The sequence below is a fragment of the Zonotrichia albicollis genome, chromosome 3 (assembly GCF_047830755.1).
Source record: "Zonotrichia albicollis isolate bZonAlb1 chromosome 3, bZonAlb1.hap1, whole genome shotgun sequence".
Classification (NCBI taxonomy): Eukaryota; Metazoa; Chordata; class Aves; order Passeriformes; family Passerellidae; genus Zonotrichia; species Zonotrichia albicollis.
In genome coordinates this window covers 4,732,889-4,751,890 of record NC_133821.1, presented here as the reverse complement: position 1 = coordinate 4,751,890, position 19,002 = coordinate 4,732,889, and the positions used below count along the sequence as shown (strand labels likewise).

The 19,002-nt window shown below is 42.1% G+C and overlaps 1 protein-coding gene across 1 annotated transcript in view; it reads right to left on the bottom strand.

Annotated features, from left to right (window-relative positions):
- PKHD1 (PKHD1 ciliary IPT domain containing fibrocystin/polyductin) overlaps positions 1 to 16,492 on the bottom strand; it is a 240,494-nt gene extending 224,002 nt beyond the window's left edge. The window contains exons 1-13 of the mRNA XM_074536510.1: positions 16,357 to 16,492; positions 15,681 to 15,787; positions 14,553 to 14,630; positions 13,467 to 13,611; positions 11,656 to 11,755; positions 9,490 to 9,547; positions 8,546 to 8,624; positions 6,304 to 6,378; positions 5,562 to 5,626; positions 4,897 to 4,936; positions 4,017 to 4,087; positions 1,994 to 2,095; positions 563 to 658 (exon numbers count right to left, since the gene is read on the bottom strand). Coding sequence (XP_074392611.1) covers positions 563 to 658; positions 1,994 to 2,095; positions 4,017 to 4,087; positions 4,897 to 4,936; positions 5,562 to 5,626; positions 6,304 to 6,378; positions 8,546 to 8,624; positions 9,490 to 9,547; positions 11,656 to 11,755; positions 13,467 to 13,611; positions 14,553 to 14,630; positions 15,681 to 15,741 — 970 coding nt within the window. The 5' untranslated portion in view covers positions 15,742 to 15,787; positions 16,357 to 16,492. The remainder of the gene's footprint in view (positions 1 to 562; positions 659 to 1,993; positions 2,096 to 4,016; positions 4,088 to 4,896; positions 4,937 to 5,561; positions 5,627 to 6,303; positions 6,379 to 8,545; positions 8,625 to 9,489; positions 9,548 to 11,655; positions 11,756 to 13,466; positions 13,612 to 14,552; positions 14,631 to 15,680; positions 15,788 to 16,356) is intronic.
- Between the last annotated feature and the right edge of the window lie 2,510 nt (positions 16,493 to 19,002).

The following is a 19,002-nucleotide window of genomic DNA, read 5'->3' as shown; positions in this document are numbered from 1 at the left end:
CAGAATGGTTTTGAAGGGATCATTCAAGTTTGTCCAGCCCAACCTCCTGCTATGAGCAGGGACATCTCCAACCAGAGCACGTTGCTCAGAGCTGCACCCCAACTGGCCTTGAAAGTTTCCAAGGATGGAACATCCACCACCTTTCTGGGCAAACTATGCCATGGCCTTCCTCACCTCGTTGTAAAAAAATACCTTCCTTAGAAACAATTTAAAAAGTTCCCATTTTAATTTAAAACCATCACCCTCTGTCCTGAGACTAATAAAAGTCTATTCCCATGTTTCTGAAAGCCCCCTTTAGGCACTGGAGGGGACTCTCAGGTCCCCCTGCAGTCTTCTTTTCTCCAGGCTGGATAACCCCAGCTCTCTCATCAGTCTTTCCTCATAGCAGAGGTGCTCCAGCCCTTGGATTATTTGTAGCCCCCTTCCCTACCACCCCAAAACTGATGTTGAAGCAGACAGTGCTTTGGAAAGCCCTGTTTCTTGATTGCATTCAACACCAAAGGGTTTCTGCCCTGTATTTCTCTGTGTGTTTGTTTATTTGGAGCTCCAGGAACAGCCTCACCTGGCTGGGGGGCTCCAAGTCTCCTGCCCTCACCAACAGCCTGAGTGGTGCATCTGATTTCCCGGGGAGAGACGTGCTTGACTTTACAGGGAACACCTGCCAGCACGGAAAGGAGACAAAAGTGCTGTGAGAGGCTTGGAGACACAGCTGAGCTGCAGCACAAACACATCTCAGAGTCATGGAGTGGTTTGGGTAGGAGAGGACCTTACAAATATGTAGTTCCAAGCAGCTTTCTATGGACAGGGTCACCTTCCACTAGACCAGGCTGCTCTACAGGAGTTCCTTTAGGAACTGGAAAGTGCTCCAAGGTCCTTAGAGCCTTATTTTCTCCAGTCTGAGCAGCCCCATCTCTCTCAGCCTTTCATTATAGCAGAGGTGTTGTATCCCTCTGATCATTTTTGTGTCCCTCCTCTGGATTCATTCCAACAGGTCCATGATTTTCCTGTACTGAGGACACTGGATGTGATAATCTGGGTGGGGTCTCACCTGAGCAGAGAGGCAGAATCCCCTCCCATCCACCTTATTCCTAAATTCCCCTCCCTATTCCTTATTCCTTAGGAACCTTGAGCTTCTTCCTAAAAGGCATTCAACATTTTGCCACAAGCCTGGGCTGGTACTACCAGCAAACAGAACAGTTCATGCCCACAGTCAGAATAACTGGAGCTTCCTGGAGGTGTGCAGTGGTTTTGGTTTGCTAATTTGAGATTTTTTTTGTTGTTGTTGTTGTTGATGTATTAATGAGTGTGGTGGGTTTTAGTGTTGGTTAATTACTAGTGTATTTATTAGGATGTATTTACTCATTTCCTGCTGTGAGGTAGGACTAGGAGAAAGGTAAAGTAGCTTTAAAACTTTAAAAGGGTACAAAAAGAAATTTATTAATAATAACTAAAAGAAAAAGTAATAAGAATTAAAACAAAACCTTTAGGATATTTCTCCTCTCCTCATCAACCTCATTTTTCTTAATGACAATATAAAGAAAAAAAAACCCTAAAATTTTTGTTAGTTTACTACTTCTAGAATAGTTTTTCTTTAGTTCATATAGGGAGAGAAGTCTCTCTTGTTAATATTACAAAGACTTGTCTAAAAGACAATAGTTTTCTTGTGTCTCTCTTTTACATACAGCAGCTGACCAGGGAAATATGTAATCATAAACTTCTTTCTCATTTTCCTATAACACAGATTTTCTCACAGCTGTGTTTATGGCTGTATTAACTTATGGGGTATTGTTTTAAAGATGAATTGTTTAAAGGTAAAGGTTCTTATTATCTATTTGTATCACTTCTGTAAATGCTTCCTATGCAAAACAAGCATGAGGACAAGGTGAGTCCTACAATTCCCACACTAGCATCCCTGAACACCTCTTGCGTTTTGCAGTCAGGGCCAAACTGTACTTAAAAAAAATAAAATTCACATTATTTGCTCTGCTCTTACCTGCAGCAGTGACCTGCATAGGCTCCTCAAAGAAATCCCCAGTGACAGTGAGCTCAGTACCTCCTGCCAGGCTCCCTTTGGCTGGGAACACGGAGAAAATCTCTGCAGGGGAAGGAAAGAGGGAACTGAGCACAAACCTTGCAGGGGTTAATCCCAGCCCTGTCTCTGGGAAAGCCTGAAGTGCACTTGCACTGCTTCCAGCCAGAGCAGGCTCCTGTGAATGAAACAAGGTGAAAAATGCATGTAGTTTATGAACGGCTTTTTGCAATTATTCAAATGAATATTATATGTGTTGTGTTAGAAAGTTATGCTGTATTAATTCTCTTAAGTAGTGTGTTAAATATAGTTTTAGGTTATAAAAATGTAAAAATAGAAACTATGCTATGTAGGATACTTTTTTTAAAGAAAGAACTCGCAGTGAGATAGCAGCAACAGGACACCTGAATCTTTCAGAGAAAAAGAATTTATCAGAAGAAACAAACTTCTTCCTGCCTTGAGGAGCTGTTAGGATTCAGAGGAAGAAGTTGACGATGACCAGACAGAATCCTGTGTTTGAATGGAATTTATGCATCGTGTATGAAGTGTACGAATATGCAACAGGCTGTTGCTTTTAAGGGTTAATCCTTTGTTAATGTGTGTCCTTTTTCAGGCTTGTGCTGCCCAGAAAAAGGTACCCAGACACCCAGACATCTTTGTCTCTATTGTCTCATATCGTCCTAATTCAATTTGTCTAAATTATTATTACTCTAATTGTATTACTATTTTTATAACCATTTTATTTCTATTAAATGTTTAAAATTTTAAAAACAAGTGATTGGCATTTTTCACAACCAGCTTCTCACTGATCCCCTTTTTTGGCAGCCTCTGGGATGACACCAGGAATGAGCAGCACAGATCATTTGGCCACATGGCAGGGGCAACACTGCAATGCTTGGGCTGTTATTTAGTAGGGGCTGCCTCTGTCATGCTCAGGTTGCAAACTGCTCTGTGCTGCGCTATTGAGCTTGTCTGGGAGAAAAAGGAAAAAAAAAAAGGCAGAATTAAAACTGATTTAATCCTCTTGATCTTCTCTGACTCACATCTCAACTTAGTCCTTAGGTCTAAATATTACCACTCTTTCCAATAATCTCTCAGACTTCAGGGGAAAATGGAGGGAGCAGAAAATCTGAGTGTCCACTTCACAGCCATGGGATCCTTTCAGGACTTCATCTATTTCAAGTGTGCCATTCCACAGCAAAACTATTTTTCTTTTTATGACAATTACCCCCTTTGACTCATATTGGAGTTTAACCACCCAGTGCTACTTGTATAGCTCTGAAAAAAAAGAAGTCTAATAAGAAGACGATAGGGGATTTTGGTCTATACCTGCATCTTTTTTGTTATTTCATCTGGTATTTAAACAATAATTTTACAATATTGGCTACTGACTAGCACAGGACAGATCTGGACAGATCTAGCAGATCTTTCTGCTCTGCCCACAGCCAACTTCATGCATGGTTATTTCATTTTACTCTGCTTTAACTTGTAAATAAAGACATTAAATTAGCCTTTTTAACAAAGAGTTGTCTACAATACAGCTTGAAACATCCCATGCAGGTTATTTTTCATGTACCTTTAATAATTTTTTATAACTAATGGTGCAGTACCCTGCCATTCAGCACTTATCCAGAACTCAATTCTCGGAGTAGCTGAACATCACATCCTCCCTGTATCTAGTGTGGGAGTTCTCACCCTGAGGTCTGCATTTCTAAAATTTCAACCTCAAAAAATACAGAGTGTTTTAAGGGAGAAAAGTTTCCCTATGAGCAACACCTCAACTCTGCAACTGATCTGACAGGACAAGGAACAGCATACACATAAATCTGGTTGGTTTTTGCTTATAAAGCCCATACCAGGGAAGTGGAACAGCAAAATGAGGACAAAACAGGATTAGATCCCTTGGAAAAGCAACAGTGAGAGGTGTTTTCCTAGATCACACTGGGACTGAAGGAGGACAGTGCCAGTGAGGTGGATCAGGAAATACCTGGATGAGTCTGGTACAGGAAAAGCTCCTGTTTGGCACTGATGAGCCAAGCACCTTTGTGCACTGCTGACCTGCAAGGGAGAAAATGCCTGAGACATCCTGGGCCATGTAAATAAAAGCAAACCTTCATTTGGCTGGGCTGGACACACTCACTCTCCAGAGGAACAGTGGAACATTTCTGCAAGTTCCAACAACCCCTTTCAACAGCACATTGATTCATGGGACCCCATTAAATGGTTTAAACACTTTATTAGAAGTACTAGCACATTGTAAATTATATTCTGACACAGTCAGAACCTGTTTTCACCTTCTTTTATGGTTAAATTCTTTCCATGTGGATGAATAGTTAAAAGCAAGGTGAAAGGTTTTAATTCGGCTGGATTTAACAGATCATAGAACGGTTTAGGTGGGAAAGGATGTTAAAGAACATCCAGTTCCACCCCCTGCCATGGGCAGGGACACCTTCCACTATCCCAGGTTGCTCCAAGCCCTGTCCAGCCTTGGACACTTCCAGGGATCCAGGGGCAGCCACAGCTTCTTTGGGCACCCTGTGCCAGGGCCTCACCACCCTCACAGGGAAGGATTTCTCCCTAATATCCAATCTGAATCCATCCTCCTTCAGCCATTCTCCCTTGTCCAAGATAAGGTGTCTTATGTTTTGGTCACTGAAGGTAAAGTATAAAACATCAAAGTGGAAATACTTTGGGGAGAAACCTTCTCCCATGTCATTCCAAATCTGACAACCATCTCCTCAAGATAACAAACCTTATTTCTGAGCAATGAAACACATTATAAGGTAAAAGCATAATTCACTCATATTGGACTCAAATGCAGCTTTATTCCCATGCAAAACCAAGGAAAAAAAGATTCTTTTACTCACTTTCCTTTGTTAAACACTGAGAAGCTGACATTGTGGGACCCTGGGGGAGAGAAAAGTGACAATGCTTTCAGGCAGAAGTACGAAGGAAATCCTACCAAACCTTGTCCAGTTTCTCTGGGCCCAATTCTCCCTTCCTCATACTTTCCTTACAACAGTAAGGAAAATTTATTTTACATAATTAACTCACAACATCTTTCTCAAATAGGAAGGCTGGGGCTCAAAGCCTCCACAAGAAATGAGACGCTTCTTCAGGGTGCTTGGAAGTGAGGAAAAATGAAAGGGATCCTACCTGTTACTGGAGACTGTGACTAGAAAAGAACACCTTATTTATTTCTCTAATAAAGCACTAAAGGGAAGGGACATCACAGACAAGAAGGATTAAAGCAGGGAACTCAGCAAGGACCCCAAATCCCACTGCTGGCTGTCAGCAATGCCCACATTATATCCTGGTTTCCCTTCATGTCCTCCCAGGCTGTGCAGGGGACACAAACCAGGGCAGGGGCTGTGCGGCAAGCCTTGATCTGAAGCTGCTTTTATGGACTCAGCCCTGAGCCACATTCCAGTCTGGAGACAGAGCAGACACTCATGACAGACACCCTCCTCCCTGCATCCTCTGGAGTTTCAGGAATGACAGAAATCCATGGGTTTTATCCCTTTTCACCAACCTATGTGATTCCCTTCCACCCGGCACTGCAGGGTCCCCAGTCCATCCTTCACCTGAACAGGGTAACTGTGGAGAGAAAGGACTTCACTGAGTCTTGGGAGCAAAAAATAAGCAAAATATGTTAGAATCAGATAACTAATAGAAGATGTGGGCTTATGCACCCAAGATAGGTTTGCTGTCTAGAAACAGGAGTCTGAAGCAGGTGAGATGGGAGAGAAACAACCCGTCTTCTCACTAAAGATCAAGAGTTCAGCAGCTTAGGAGGATATCTTCCAGCAGCAGTGCTCCAGTTTGGCTCCTTTACACCTATTTCTAGAAGCTGACGCTGTTGGTGGCCTTCAGAACCCTCCCTTGAAATAAAAAACTGAGCAGGGACAAGTGCAGGCACTAAGGGAGGGTGAATAGAAGGACAAAATTGTTTCCCCTTTACTCGTTCCTCTGCAGATTCCTAAACTGTGAGAATGAGCAGGTAGAAATCAAAACAGATATGCTGGCACTACATCAACCCTCTGAAGTCATGGGATGACACAATTCCCACCATTAAATCACATTTATGTTTAAGCATTTGAAGCTGCAGAAAGCCAGCAGCCCTCACCCACCCCATCACAGACCATAACTCCCCAGGCTCTGTCTCCACTTTCAGCCAAAAGAGAAAAGTTTCTCCAAAAGTCACAAATATTTTTGTGCACAAGCTGTGCTGAACCCTTGCACCTACACAAACCCAAAGCAAAACCAGAACTGACGTGGTTCCAGCTCTCCTGTCAGCAAAAGAGCAGAGACTGGTCCATCCATCTCCTTCTGAGGTAAGAACAGCTGGCCTGGGCAAAAAATAAACAGGAAAGATATGATGTGATGCAGATAGAAACCTGATCTTGTTAAAATCAGCAGTCTATATTTTCCCAAGGGACAGGAATTTCCCCCTACTTGTATCTAGCATTTATTAACCTAGAAAATGGGACAAGCCCTAATCTCTCATCTCTGCACTTGCAAAGTACATTCCTCAATTACTGTGGCAGCTGCAGCTCGGTGAGAGTGCAGCAGGGCCCTCTTGGAGACACCTCATGCCAGCTCTGAATGATCCAATCCCTCCTCCCTAAAGGAAAGGCTGCACTCCAGGAGGGCAATACCCATCCACACCTTCCAAACCAGCAGGCAGCACCACCCACAGCAAGTACAATCAAAATATAGCTCAGACATTTCTTTATTTCATTTAGGAAAAACACTACAAACAACTTCCAGCAGAAATCACCCAAGCTCCTAATAAAAAATGTAAATATCTGTTCCTTAAAGAATCTGTATGGGACAACTTCCATTGGAGAGGAGGAAGAAGGTGGGAGGAATAAATTCAGAGTAATTAGCAGAGCAAACAAAGGCTGGCAATGATTCTTTGAGAATTAACAGCCAATTAAAGGAAAAAAGGTAATTGAAACCTGTAATGCAAACACTTGGTGATGACCCATCCCTCACTCTGCAGTTTTCTATGGCCCATGTTTCAGAATGCAGTCTTTTCCTAAAAGAGTTGGCTTTTATTAGTACAGGTGGCTGATACTGAGAACCTTTCCTTTTAAGGAAGACTGAAAAAAATATCAGTGCTGCCAAATGTTTGTTCAGCATCACTGGACCAGAGCATCCCATACAAAGCCTGGAAAAAGGCGCAGAACACACTTGGAAGCACAAAAACCGTTCCCTTTTTTTTTTGCTCCAAATCCTGAATCAGCGTGACTGAGTGACAGACTGCTCTGGTCAAGTCCAAGCCCCCACCTGGTACCTATTTCCTAACACACCAAAAATGGGCAAATTATTCATGTGAAGCCACAAAGGGAACCTGTCTGGTATGCTGGGATTTTGAGGCCATTTCCTTTTGGTGAGGCTGAGCTGTAAATGAGTAATCTGGCAGCAGAGCACTGCAGGCACATCCAGCCTGTGCTCAGACAGAGCAGCCTTTCTTCCCTCTCATCAAAACTTCCAGGGCTCCGCCAGAGGCAGGTAAAACAATAATTGATCCCAAACAAAGGCTGTTGATGTGCACAGTGTAGGGATGGCATGGCAGGAATCTGCACTGGACTTTCCTTCATGCCAGCAGGGAGTTTATTCACTTAGCAAGGGACATTTCCAATCAGCTTGAGAGGTAATTTAAAAAGTGTATCAGTGTTAAATATCTGATGCTTCAGTTAAAATCTCTAACTACTGAGAATACACACCTGAAATTATCCTTAAACTGCCAGCAGATTAACTGTGGATTCATAGTTGATCTTTAAAATACTTACCTGGGCTTAATTCTTCACTGACACAGAAATCATAAATTAACAATTGGTAACATATCCCTGCATATGGAAATACATATGACACACAGCAGGACAGAATTGCTGCTCATATTGGATTCACTCTGTTTAAAGGGGCTGCTGTCCTAAAATAAGTGTTTTTTTAAATCTAGCTGCTTTTCTCTATTGCATCTAACCACAGAAGCAACATTTTAAAAAGTATCAAACCTCTGAGAACAAGAAAACAACTACAGAGTGTTTAAAGCAGTGAACAACAAAGCTTTTTGTCTCAAAATACTTCTCTTTAGTCTTCTGGCTCACCAGAGCATCTGCTTCAAACTAATCCGTTTTTTTTCTTTTAAAAAAAATGCAAATGGAAAGGGGAAAATTTATTTAACTTTTCAACTCTGACATTATTTTAATTAGTTAAATTTTAATTTGCTAGCCAAAAGAAAATCTACAGCAGCCAGCTGCAATTACAGTACAATTCACACTGAGCTGTGATTGACTGTGCTGCCAGTAAACAAACCAACCAGCTTAATGGACCAGTTGCAATTAGATTAACAAAGTTTGCTGGAGCCCAACTCATGAGCTGCAATAAACCACAAAGGAAGTAAATGGCAATTCTGGGCCAACTGGTTGCAATTTATTGCTGTCGAGGAGGCTGATGGAAGAAATGCCAATTTACAGGGACTGCAGCAGATAGCTGAGTGTTCATAATTACCCATCAATATAATCCACGTTGAAGTCCAGGATCTCATATCTGCCAGCAATTGTCTTCCCATGAATCTGAATTAAATTTCCTGTTTAAGAGGAAATGGAAATTGAAGAGAGACTTTTAAAAGCAGAGAACTTATTTGCAGATTTTCTGAGCAAAAGGAAATTAATGGAACAAAAGGAATTAATGGTCTTTATAGATTTTGCAGAGGTTCCTGCACTGAATGTACTCTCAGCTTTTACCATGGCACAAGATGATTTTGCATTTCATTCACTTTTCTCAAAGCAGGTCTGTTTCCCACCAAAAAACCCCAAATTCATTCCAGAAAAATGAATTTTTTTTGCAGATCTGAATTTGCACAGACTTCACAGTTTTTCCTCAACTCTTTTGTTAGCTAAACCCCACTTTCTAAAGCGATTCCACAGTAGAACCTCATGAGAAAACCAAAATTACATCATTTGTTATACCAGACAGGGTGAAGGTCTAAAGAAGGATCTTGGCATATCTGTGACCAGATTATTCTCCTGCTCTTCACTCACACTGGGAGGTGAAACATCCATCCAGCTAACACACAGAAACCTCCATACTGACACCCTAAAGCAAGGCATGAGAATCTAGACCTGAACTACACCTGAACACAATTAGAAATTAGGCATTGATTTAGATTGAGGCACATCTGTGTGACACAATCATCCATGTGACTGTCAGAACTCGTGAGAGACCAAAATCTTTTGTTTAATCTTGACTTTGAGGCTCAAACTTTCAATTTTCTCTAAAGAAACCTGGAAATACAGAAATAATAGAAATAGGGGGGAAAAAATCTGCCATATTCCAGTTAATTTTTCAGACCAAAATCAGTGAATGACTTCTCATGTAACTTTAAAGCCTGATCTAAAACCCCAATAAGCAAAAGGTCTGTATGGCAGTACAGATTAAAGAAAGTCCCGTACCTGGGGTGCCAGATGATGGATGAATTTGGTAAACCACAGGTGTCTGCTCAGTTGAGAACTGCAAAGAGAAATTTGCAGTGACATTTCAGCTATTTCTGCAGCAGTCCAACCCCACCTGATGATGCACTGCTCACAGCCCAGCCAGCAGCTGCATTTCAGAAATTTATACTCCACATCTGATCTTTGTAGCAGATTCCTGCTCTGGGAAAGGAGTAGGGAGAATTTTTCCCTTCTTACCCCTTCTCCATTCACAGTCTGGATTAGTGATATTTTTACATCGTCTTTTGTGCCCAAATTGCCCATCCTGGCTTGATCCAATGTCAGAAGGCACAGTTTAATACAATATCAAATTTCTAAATCATGCTTTAGCTGAAGTTAAAAATTGCATTTTATCTTGGATGGTGACACCATTTATCTTCCCCATAGCATATACTTTAGAATAATTCCATCATCACAGATGTGAAATACTTCAGCCACTCTTTGGCAATTTTGTTTGGTACCTTAAAGCAGTGGAGCAAAGACTTTGTCTTGGCCCATCTTACAGCAAAACAACAGAGAATTTTTGGGGAAAGGACCAACTTCACCTCTGAGGAAAAAAACCTTGGAAATCATCAAGTCCAACCATTAATCCAACGCTGCTAAACCCAGTAAAACATATCCCAAATTTCCACATCTGCATGGTTTTTCAATCCCTCCAAGGCTGGTGACTCCACCACTTCCCTGGTGTTGGACAATCTTTTGAGGAAGAAATTTTCCCCTAATATCCAATCTGAACCTTCCCTGGTGCAACTTGAGGCAATTTTCTCATCCTGTATCTTGTAACCTGGGAGAAGAGGCCAATCACACCTGGCTGCATCCTCCTGTCAGAGTTGTGGAGAGTGAAAAATTCCTCCCTGAGCCCCCTTTTCTCCAGGCTGAGCCCCCCAGCTCCCTCTGCTGCTCCTCATCAGATTTGTGTTCCAGACCCTTCCCCACCCTTTTTGAATATGTTCATCTTCCCCACCTCCTTTATGAGCCCCTTCAAGGCCTCACTGGCATTTACAGATGCTGCTCACAGCCCAATAAATATCATAAAAAATTAATTTGTTGCATTAATTCAAAGGTACAATTGCATATATCAGTTTTTCCCTAAATTTTCCTTGAAGCCCATTCCCTTTCAGAACTCAGCCTTTCCCTTCCCTTCCCTCCTACTCCTGGTCATGTTAAAATTGAATGAGCAGCCACAAACTTCCACCAGCAATGGCCACTTCTGGAGAGCAAAGGCAACATTACACCATACTCCAGGCTGGAGAAGATGTGGAGAAAGAAGCCAAAAGCGGCATGAAAGGAACTGGGGCCACTGGCTGACAGAGTCTTGTGAGCTGCTCAGACTTGTTGGTGCCTGCAGCAGCTTTTCCAATCTAATGCAGAGGCAAAATTAATTTTAATGCATGTAGCTCCCAGGTCCCAGCCCCAAAATAAAGAGACACATTGTGGTTTATTTAGCTTGGAATGTGCCTCATTAACAGCATCCCCTGGTGATTTTTCATCAGCTCTGTAAGCTAGCTGAACCACCCAATGACTCTTCAGCTTTAATGTGAAATTTACTGAAAGTGCTGGGTTTTTTGCTCAAACTTAGCACAGAGGTGGGATGTGACTGTCAAAAACACCAGGCCTCATCCCAAAGCACACAGTCATGGTTAAGGATTCTGCTCTGCAAGAGATCACAGGATCCCAGAATGGTTTGGGTTGGAAGGGACCTTAAAGATATTCTCATTCCACATCCCTGCCATGGGCAGGGACACCTTCCACTGTTCCAGGGTGGTCCAAGCCCCATCCAGCCTGGCCTGGAGCACTTCCAGTGATGGAGCAGTCACAGTTTCCCTGGGAAACCTTTGCCAGGGCCTCACATTAAAGAGTTTTTTCCAAACATCCAATCTAAACCCACTGTCTTTCAGCCTGAAGTCATACCCCCGGGTCTGTCTCTAATATGCCCTTCCAAAAAGTCTCTCCCCATCTTTCTTTAGTTTAGGATTGGAATTGAATAGTCTTAGAGGTTCCTTCCAATCCAAACCATTCCATGATTCCATCCATTTCAATGTATTTCCTGTGACACAATGTTGAAGCTTCACTCCCTTCAATACCTTGAATTCTTTATCCTCACTTCTGCACTTGCTTGTTGATTACCTTGAAAGAATAGCTCTCTTTCTCCACCTCAGTCAGGTTGTTAATTACATGTCCGTTAAAGATCACTTCCACGTGGTACAAGCCTTCCTGCAGTGAAGATCTAGGTGGAAGAAAATGTGTATTATATTATTTTTATACAAACTGTGTTTAGGAAATGCCAAGTCCTTTACAGAGTCTTCATTCACATCAAGTCTGCTAAGACTTCCATAGAGCAAAGGAGCTTTAGGCTATCAGCCCAAACTTTACACATATAAAGCCAAACTTTAAAATAAAAATTTAAAATAAATGTGGAAGCACAGCAAGAAATCACAGCTGAGAGCAGAAGGTGACAGGACTGCATTGGAACTCCACCTAAATTATTGTTAATGAATTCTCATTAGGCATGCATAGAAAATAATTGTTATTCATTAGTAATAAAATGAATCCCTGGATCTGCAGGGCATCTTGATCCTGGTCCATAAATTAATGCTGCATCCTTCTTCCACACAGTTTCCCAGCACAGCACCCAGCAAAATTAACTCCCAGCCAAATCATAGCAGAAGAATATGAAAGAGTCCCATTAGGTCCCTTTTCAGACCCCAGTTTTCCAGTCCAACCACCTGTGTTAAAGCTATGACAGGACAGAAAGCAGGCAGCTCAAACTGCCCATCTGGTGCTTGGAACCATATTTATTTCCTGTTCTATTCATAACCTCCCTCTCTATCATCTTGGACAGGTCAAGGACACCAAAATCTGGTAGAGTCTCCTCCAAATTTTCTTGGGAGTTTTGCATTGGAGAGCTGGATGTCCACAAACCTCTGAAGGTCTAAGCCTGGACTGCCCAAGAAGCCTCACTGTGACCCTCAAGGTATCCTTGTGCTTCACGAATTTAAAACAAAAATCAATCAATCCAGGTTAGCAGGTACTCAATGAGGCCACAACATGAGGATTTGTGAAGGAATTTTGAATTTGAGGATTTCTGTCTTGTTTTAAGTAATGTGATTTATTTTTCTTATCTTCTACATAAGCAAGAAAGCTGAGGTCAACTCACATCTTGACCACATGGCTCAGAAGGCCACAAGACCTCTAGTAGCAAATATTTAATAACCAATAAAACACTATCAACAAGGATATTTATACTTTTAACCCAGTCCTTAAATATTTTGTCTTATAGACTTATAGTAAAGTGTAAGTTTTATTAGTCAATCATGTTATAACACAAAAATGTACTATATATATTACTATATACTATACTATATGTAGTATTACAGTACTACACTATATAGTATATGCAATATATATATAGTATATATATACACTATACAGTATGTACTGTATAGTATATATATAAACACTATAAAGTATATACTTATATATATATACAGTATATGTATACATTATACATATATATAATATATATAGTGTATATATAGTATATATAAACTATACATACTATATATTCTATATAGTGTATATATAGATATATATATATGTACTGTATATTCTGTATATAGTACTATATACTATAGTATTATACTCTAAAACTTTAAATTTTCCTCTACTTTAACTTAACATATCTCTGTTGTAAACTATAAATCCACATTCTCACTTCTAATACCTACATTTGGAAGCCTTATCCAAAGCCTCAGATCGAATCCTAATTCTAAACTTTGGCTTGCAGGCCCAAAGCTCTGCGAATTCCCTACATTTCAGATTCTGACACCATAGGAATTCTTTCAACTCCCAAACTTCTTGTGCAGACACTGAAGGAAAATGAGGATCCTGTTTCACAAAAGGCAAGGTCTCACCCACAGTGGAACTATGGATCATACCTTGTTCTGCACCTTATGGTGGGCAAATCCAAATACAGAGGAGAGACATCACATGGCAGCCTGGGCAGGTCTGGGTTCACCAGGGACACCTCCAGCTGGGATGCACTGGCTGGAGAGACAGATTCTACCTGGTGGGATGTTGAGCCTAAGCAATAAAATCAAACAGAGGAGCTCTGTGAGGACAGGATCACTCCCAGTCATACAACAAGCATTTTTGGAGGTACAACCCATCTCCTCTAGGAATAATGTTTAGAGTCCTTGATCAGGCTCTTTAAAATCATGTTTGTGGATTTTCGTGTTGTGGTGATTTAACCCAGCTGTCAACTCAGCCCCACACTCACTCATTTTCCCCCCAAGGGCATGGGGAGAGGATTGGAAGGGTAAAAACCACATCCCCAAGTGCATTTCCACACATTTTTAAATCCCCCTGGTGACTCTACCCCTCCACTGGGCAGCCTGTGCCAGCAGATGACCATGCACAGCTGATCCAGAAACCAACTCTCTTCACAATGAATAAATATTCATCACAGTGCAAAATCAGACCCAGCTTTGTGCAGTTGGTTTGGGGCCAGAATGGACATAACATACAATTTTCTGAAATTTTTACTCAGATCTCATGTTCATCATAAGAGTTTTAAAATGCTCCAGCATCACAGGACATATGAAGTGGGCAGATTTTTAGCTTTTCTTCAATAAAAGGTCAGGAGCAGGGAAGAAATTTCTAGCCCTACGTCTGAAAAAAAATAAAATAAATATTTTGATTTCCATTGCTTAGAAATAAACCTTCAGGAATAGTTTATAAAGTCATCATCTCATGCTGATTTCATGCTATCAGTGTTGTAGCCTATGGCTCTGTTGGATAGGGTTTGTCACTCCAACCACAAACTTCAGAAGGGAGCTGATTATCTCTTATTTTGGCATCCCTGGAAGTGTTCAAGATGAGGTTGGACAGGGCTTGGAGCAACCTAGGTTGGTGGAAGGTGTTCCTGCCCATGGCACTGGGGTGGAATAAGATTATTTTAAAGATCCCTTTCAGTCCTTTATGTGATTCTATTTCAACGCATAATTCCTCAGTTTAAAGCTCACCATCCAGGGTGATGGTAATCCATGTTCCCCCAGCAATGCTCCCCTCCTGGGGCTTGACAAGGGATCCTGAAGCTGTCCCTGCAAAAACAAACCAGTTCCGTCAGGCCGAAGGGAAATGCAAATATCTAAAAAACCTTATTCAGGATGAGACACGGTGACCTGAGAGCTGCCTTCCTGTGATCCCACCCTTCATCCCATTCCTCTTTCTCAACCATCCAAACTAATCATGTTTCCCTTCCTTTTCCCCCCACCACTCTCCCCTATTTACAGCTCCCCTCAGGGAGGTGTTGATGCCTTTAGGGCTTGGTGAACCAAGGTAGAGCCTGAGCCTCCTGCCATCCCCAAGAATTAAAGATGATAAACATCATTTTTATTCCTTCATCTCTCAAAGAAATGTGTTTGCTGACTTCTGTGCACCCTACAAAACTTAAGGGTGCCTAAAAAAAAATATCCTTTTCTGGCTCCCAGAGGGCCTGTCCAGCTATTTCCTTTTGAAGTCCTTAGGAAAGGCATTCATGCCTGGAAAAGAGCTCCTGCTTCATGATGTTATTCACCTATAACCTGCTATGCCAGACCTTTCATGACCAAATTCCTCAGCAAATTTAGGATTTATTTTGGATACCCTCATTCTCTGGAGCTCAGATATCAACCAGGCTTCCTTTTATGCACTGACCAGAATTTTCCAGAAGTCATTTCATCGTGATATCCACTTTCCTGATTAACATTTTAGGAGATTTCCAACTTCTTAGCTATATTTGGATGCCCTCTGATCAAACATCAGTATGGATCACCAAAGCCAAATACTGAACACTTTTTCATCATGAACCCTTAATATCAACATGCAGAGAGTGACATATTTATCTTCAAGTAAACAAAAAACAATAGGTATGACATGAACTCAGGTAGGATACAGAGAATTAAAAATTAATCCAGAAATCTCCTCTATGGCTATGGAAATAATGCCATGGAAAACCAATAATAATGGTGGACAATGTCCAATGTGCTACAGTCAATATCCCATATTTTTCAACATCTTTTAGAGGTTTTTCTCCACAACTCACAGGCAGTCTGTGTCCAAACCCCACTGGATTTTGCAGGTGTGGTTGGAGACACCTCTCCATCACCCACCTGCCAAGAATATCAGCCCAGCACTCAGCAGGAAAGTTCTCCAAAGGTTCATCTTGAACATTGGATGAGGAATTCACAAGAGTCTGGCTCCAGGACCTTGCCTGTAGCTTAAAAAAAAAAAAAATCTGTATTCTTTCTTCTCACTGCAAACCTGTGGGAGCAATAGCTGTGAACTCTTCTAATAATTTAAGGATATAAACATTTGAGTACTTGCAGACCAGGTCTTACTTGCTGTCATAGCCAGAGACATCATACATTTCCTTTACAAAGTCCATCTCAGGAGCTGTTCTAACATTTAAAGATAGACTGACAACTTCTCCTGCCTTCACCCTCGGTACGGAAAAAGCATGGGTGCATTAATTTAGCCACATTTTTAAATCACAAAATGGTTTTGGTGGAAAGAGATCTTAAAGATGATCCAGTTCCAACCTCCTGCCATGGGCATGAACACCTTCCATCAGACCAGGTTGCTCCAAGCCCCATCCAACCTAGTTTTTACTGCTTATGGACCACAAGACCCACTGTAACTACTTTCTATTTCTTGCTCATTTTAACACACTGCAAAGTGCACGGGGCAGAGTCCAGCACAAGTGAATGCTGCATTTTAATGCACGTGCAGAAAACATTTGGATTTGATTTTGTTATTATTTTTAGGAGTCATTCTGGCTTTACTTACCTTATTCCATTTGTTCGTCCTCCATTCCTCTGATGAGTGAAGGGCAGGGGCTCTGATGCCAGCACAAGAGCTCCATCCCTTTGGCACCAGCTCTGTCACAGGTTTCAGGCTGGGGTTGTGTCAGTCACTCTGCCCAGTGCTGAAACCCACCAGACAAGCTTCCCAAAAGGCTCAAATCCTGTCAAAGAGCTGTCCACTGAGGGTGCTTAATCATTAACCTAAGCTACTTGCTGCTATTAACTCTTTTGTTCCAAGACTTTTATAACAATGACAAAAAAACCCTGTGATTGTTCCTCCATTGGTACATGGTTAGGTCCTCCAATAGGAAGACAATTAATCCGTTTTATCCTCTTTTTTCCCCTCCTACAACATGACAACTGTTTCTTGATATGCCTGTATTCAACCTGGGGCTGACTTTCACAGCAAGTGGACTTCAATGTTCCCCGGCATATTATTAATTTAATTTTTCCATGGTATTCCAAACAGCATCATCTGCTGGGAATTCTGCCCAGAGGGTGTTTAGATCCCTTCTCAGTTCTCAAGAAGCTTTAACCCTGCAGGTCTTTTTGCCTGTGGAAAAGAGGGCAGTCGACTTTCACAGTGTTATCATTCATGCCCTGGAGAGCCTTGGCTCCTGGGAAGATGCAATCCAGCCTCCCCCAGACACTGAATAACATCTCTACTCCCACCTCTGCCCTCCTCTCTTTGAAGCTCAGATGGATTTTGTTGGAATCCATCAAAGGTTGCTGAGCCCCTGCCCTGGTATTGAAACCGTCATGGAAGTTTCCACTGAAATTTGCAGGAAGTTCCCAGACCCCTGCAGCATAACTGAGGTTTAATGAGTTACCACACACCAAACGGCAGCAGAATGTGCTCATGCTCTCACCTCAGCCCCACAGGGAGGTGGAACAGGCTTGCTCAGCCTCAATTCAGAGAATCAGTGGCACAAAGTCACGGGCAATCAACCCTCAGGGGAGCTCTGGAGCTCTGCCCAGCAGTGGAACCAGTCCTGCTTGGTTTATTCTTAGGCCAAGCTCCAGTGTCTCAGCCAATGGTTACAGGAACCTCATGTAAGTTAACTCCACCAGTGATCTACACTCAGTTTACTCATTAGCAGAATTACACTGGAAATGTGGTCAGAAGGAAGAGTAAACTCAAGGGAATTCTCAAACAAAAAACCATTGCTCAAGAAGAGGCTGTTCAAGGATGACAACTTGAAACCAACAAACAAAAGAGATGCTGGTAGCAGGGTCCACTCACAGCCCCAAATAAAGGGATGGACGAGGTGCAATGTGACTTCAGGAAACCCCCTCAGAAACAAGAGCAGACAGGGCAGAGTGCTCAGCTACAACACAAGCCCATAATCCAGAAAAAAAGACAGGACCAGAGGGGGATTACAGAGCAGTATTTCCACAGCACAGCTCAGGGAGGGAGCACAGGGCCACAGATGAGGTTAAATCATGTTCTGGAACCATGGCCAGGCTGGTGAGGGTGGTCCCAGGTGAGGCTGATCAGGGCCATTATGGTTTATTGCTGCTCCCAACACACTCTGCCACTCAAACTCTCCAGGTTGTAGTCAGCAAAAACTATTACTATTGGTGTTAGCATCCATAGCACTTTGTGATCCAATCCTAAGGAAATATTATATCCAGGAAAAACTCAACTAAATGTCCAAGGTTTGCAGATCAGAAGGATACAAGGTCTCTGGTGTTGAGGTGAGGTGTTAGAAAGTCTCTTTTTCCCATCCCTGAGACGGAAGAAGACAGAATTCCTCAGCTCTGGTTCTCAAAGTTATTTATTTGCTCTTATCTAATACATTCTTTTTCTGACCTGCTGAGATCGGTCCAGCAGTTTGGGTTGTCGCACACTGACTGCTCTCAGGGCAGTGTTATCTTTTTGTACTAAAAACTACATGTAAATTATTTACAATAATTTTTCAATACCTATCACCTATGTTAGACAATTTGTCTCTACTCTAAACCAATCTATAAGTGCCACCATCACAGCAGAAGACGGGGGGCAAGAAGAAGAAGGAGAAAGACAGAACATGCCCAGATTCCTCGATCTTGCCTCTTGAACCGCATTCTAAAAACCCCAAAATTCTACATTTTCACCCTGTGATAAATTCACTAACATTATATTCAAACTCTTGTGGCTTGTAACTCCTCACACAAAGTTGGTAATTGTTTCTATGGGTTAAAATCAAAGGCACAGGTGTTTGTGACTCCGAGCCAAGGTCTCTGAGCCCCCTATCAAGGTCTCAAGTCCTTCAGGGCAGCCAGAGGAATATCCTGGGTTCCGACAGGATTTGGCTGGGATGAGGAGGTCATTCTTTGCAGAAAGCCGCAGATTAAGTACGGAAAACAATGCACAGGGAGCCCTACCCATGAAAGAGCTGAAACGTGAAAAGAAAGGGACATGGCAAGTCCAGAGGAGGCCACCAAGATGATTGAAGGGATGGAGCAACTCTCCTGCAAGAAAAGGCTGAGATAATTTGGAGAATTCAACTTCTAAAAGAGAAGGTTTTGGGGTGACCTAATTGCACCCATCCAGTACCTGCAGGGAGCCTACAAAAAAGATGGACAGAAAAAATTTACAATGGCCTGGGGGGACAGGACAAGGGGGAAGGGTTTAAAATGACAGAGG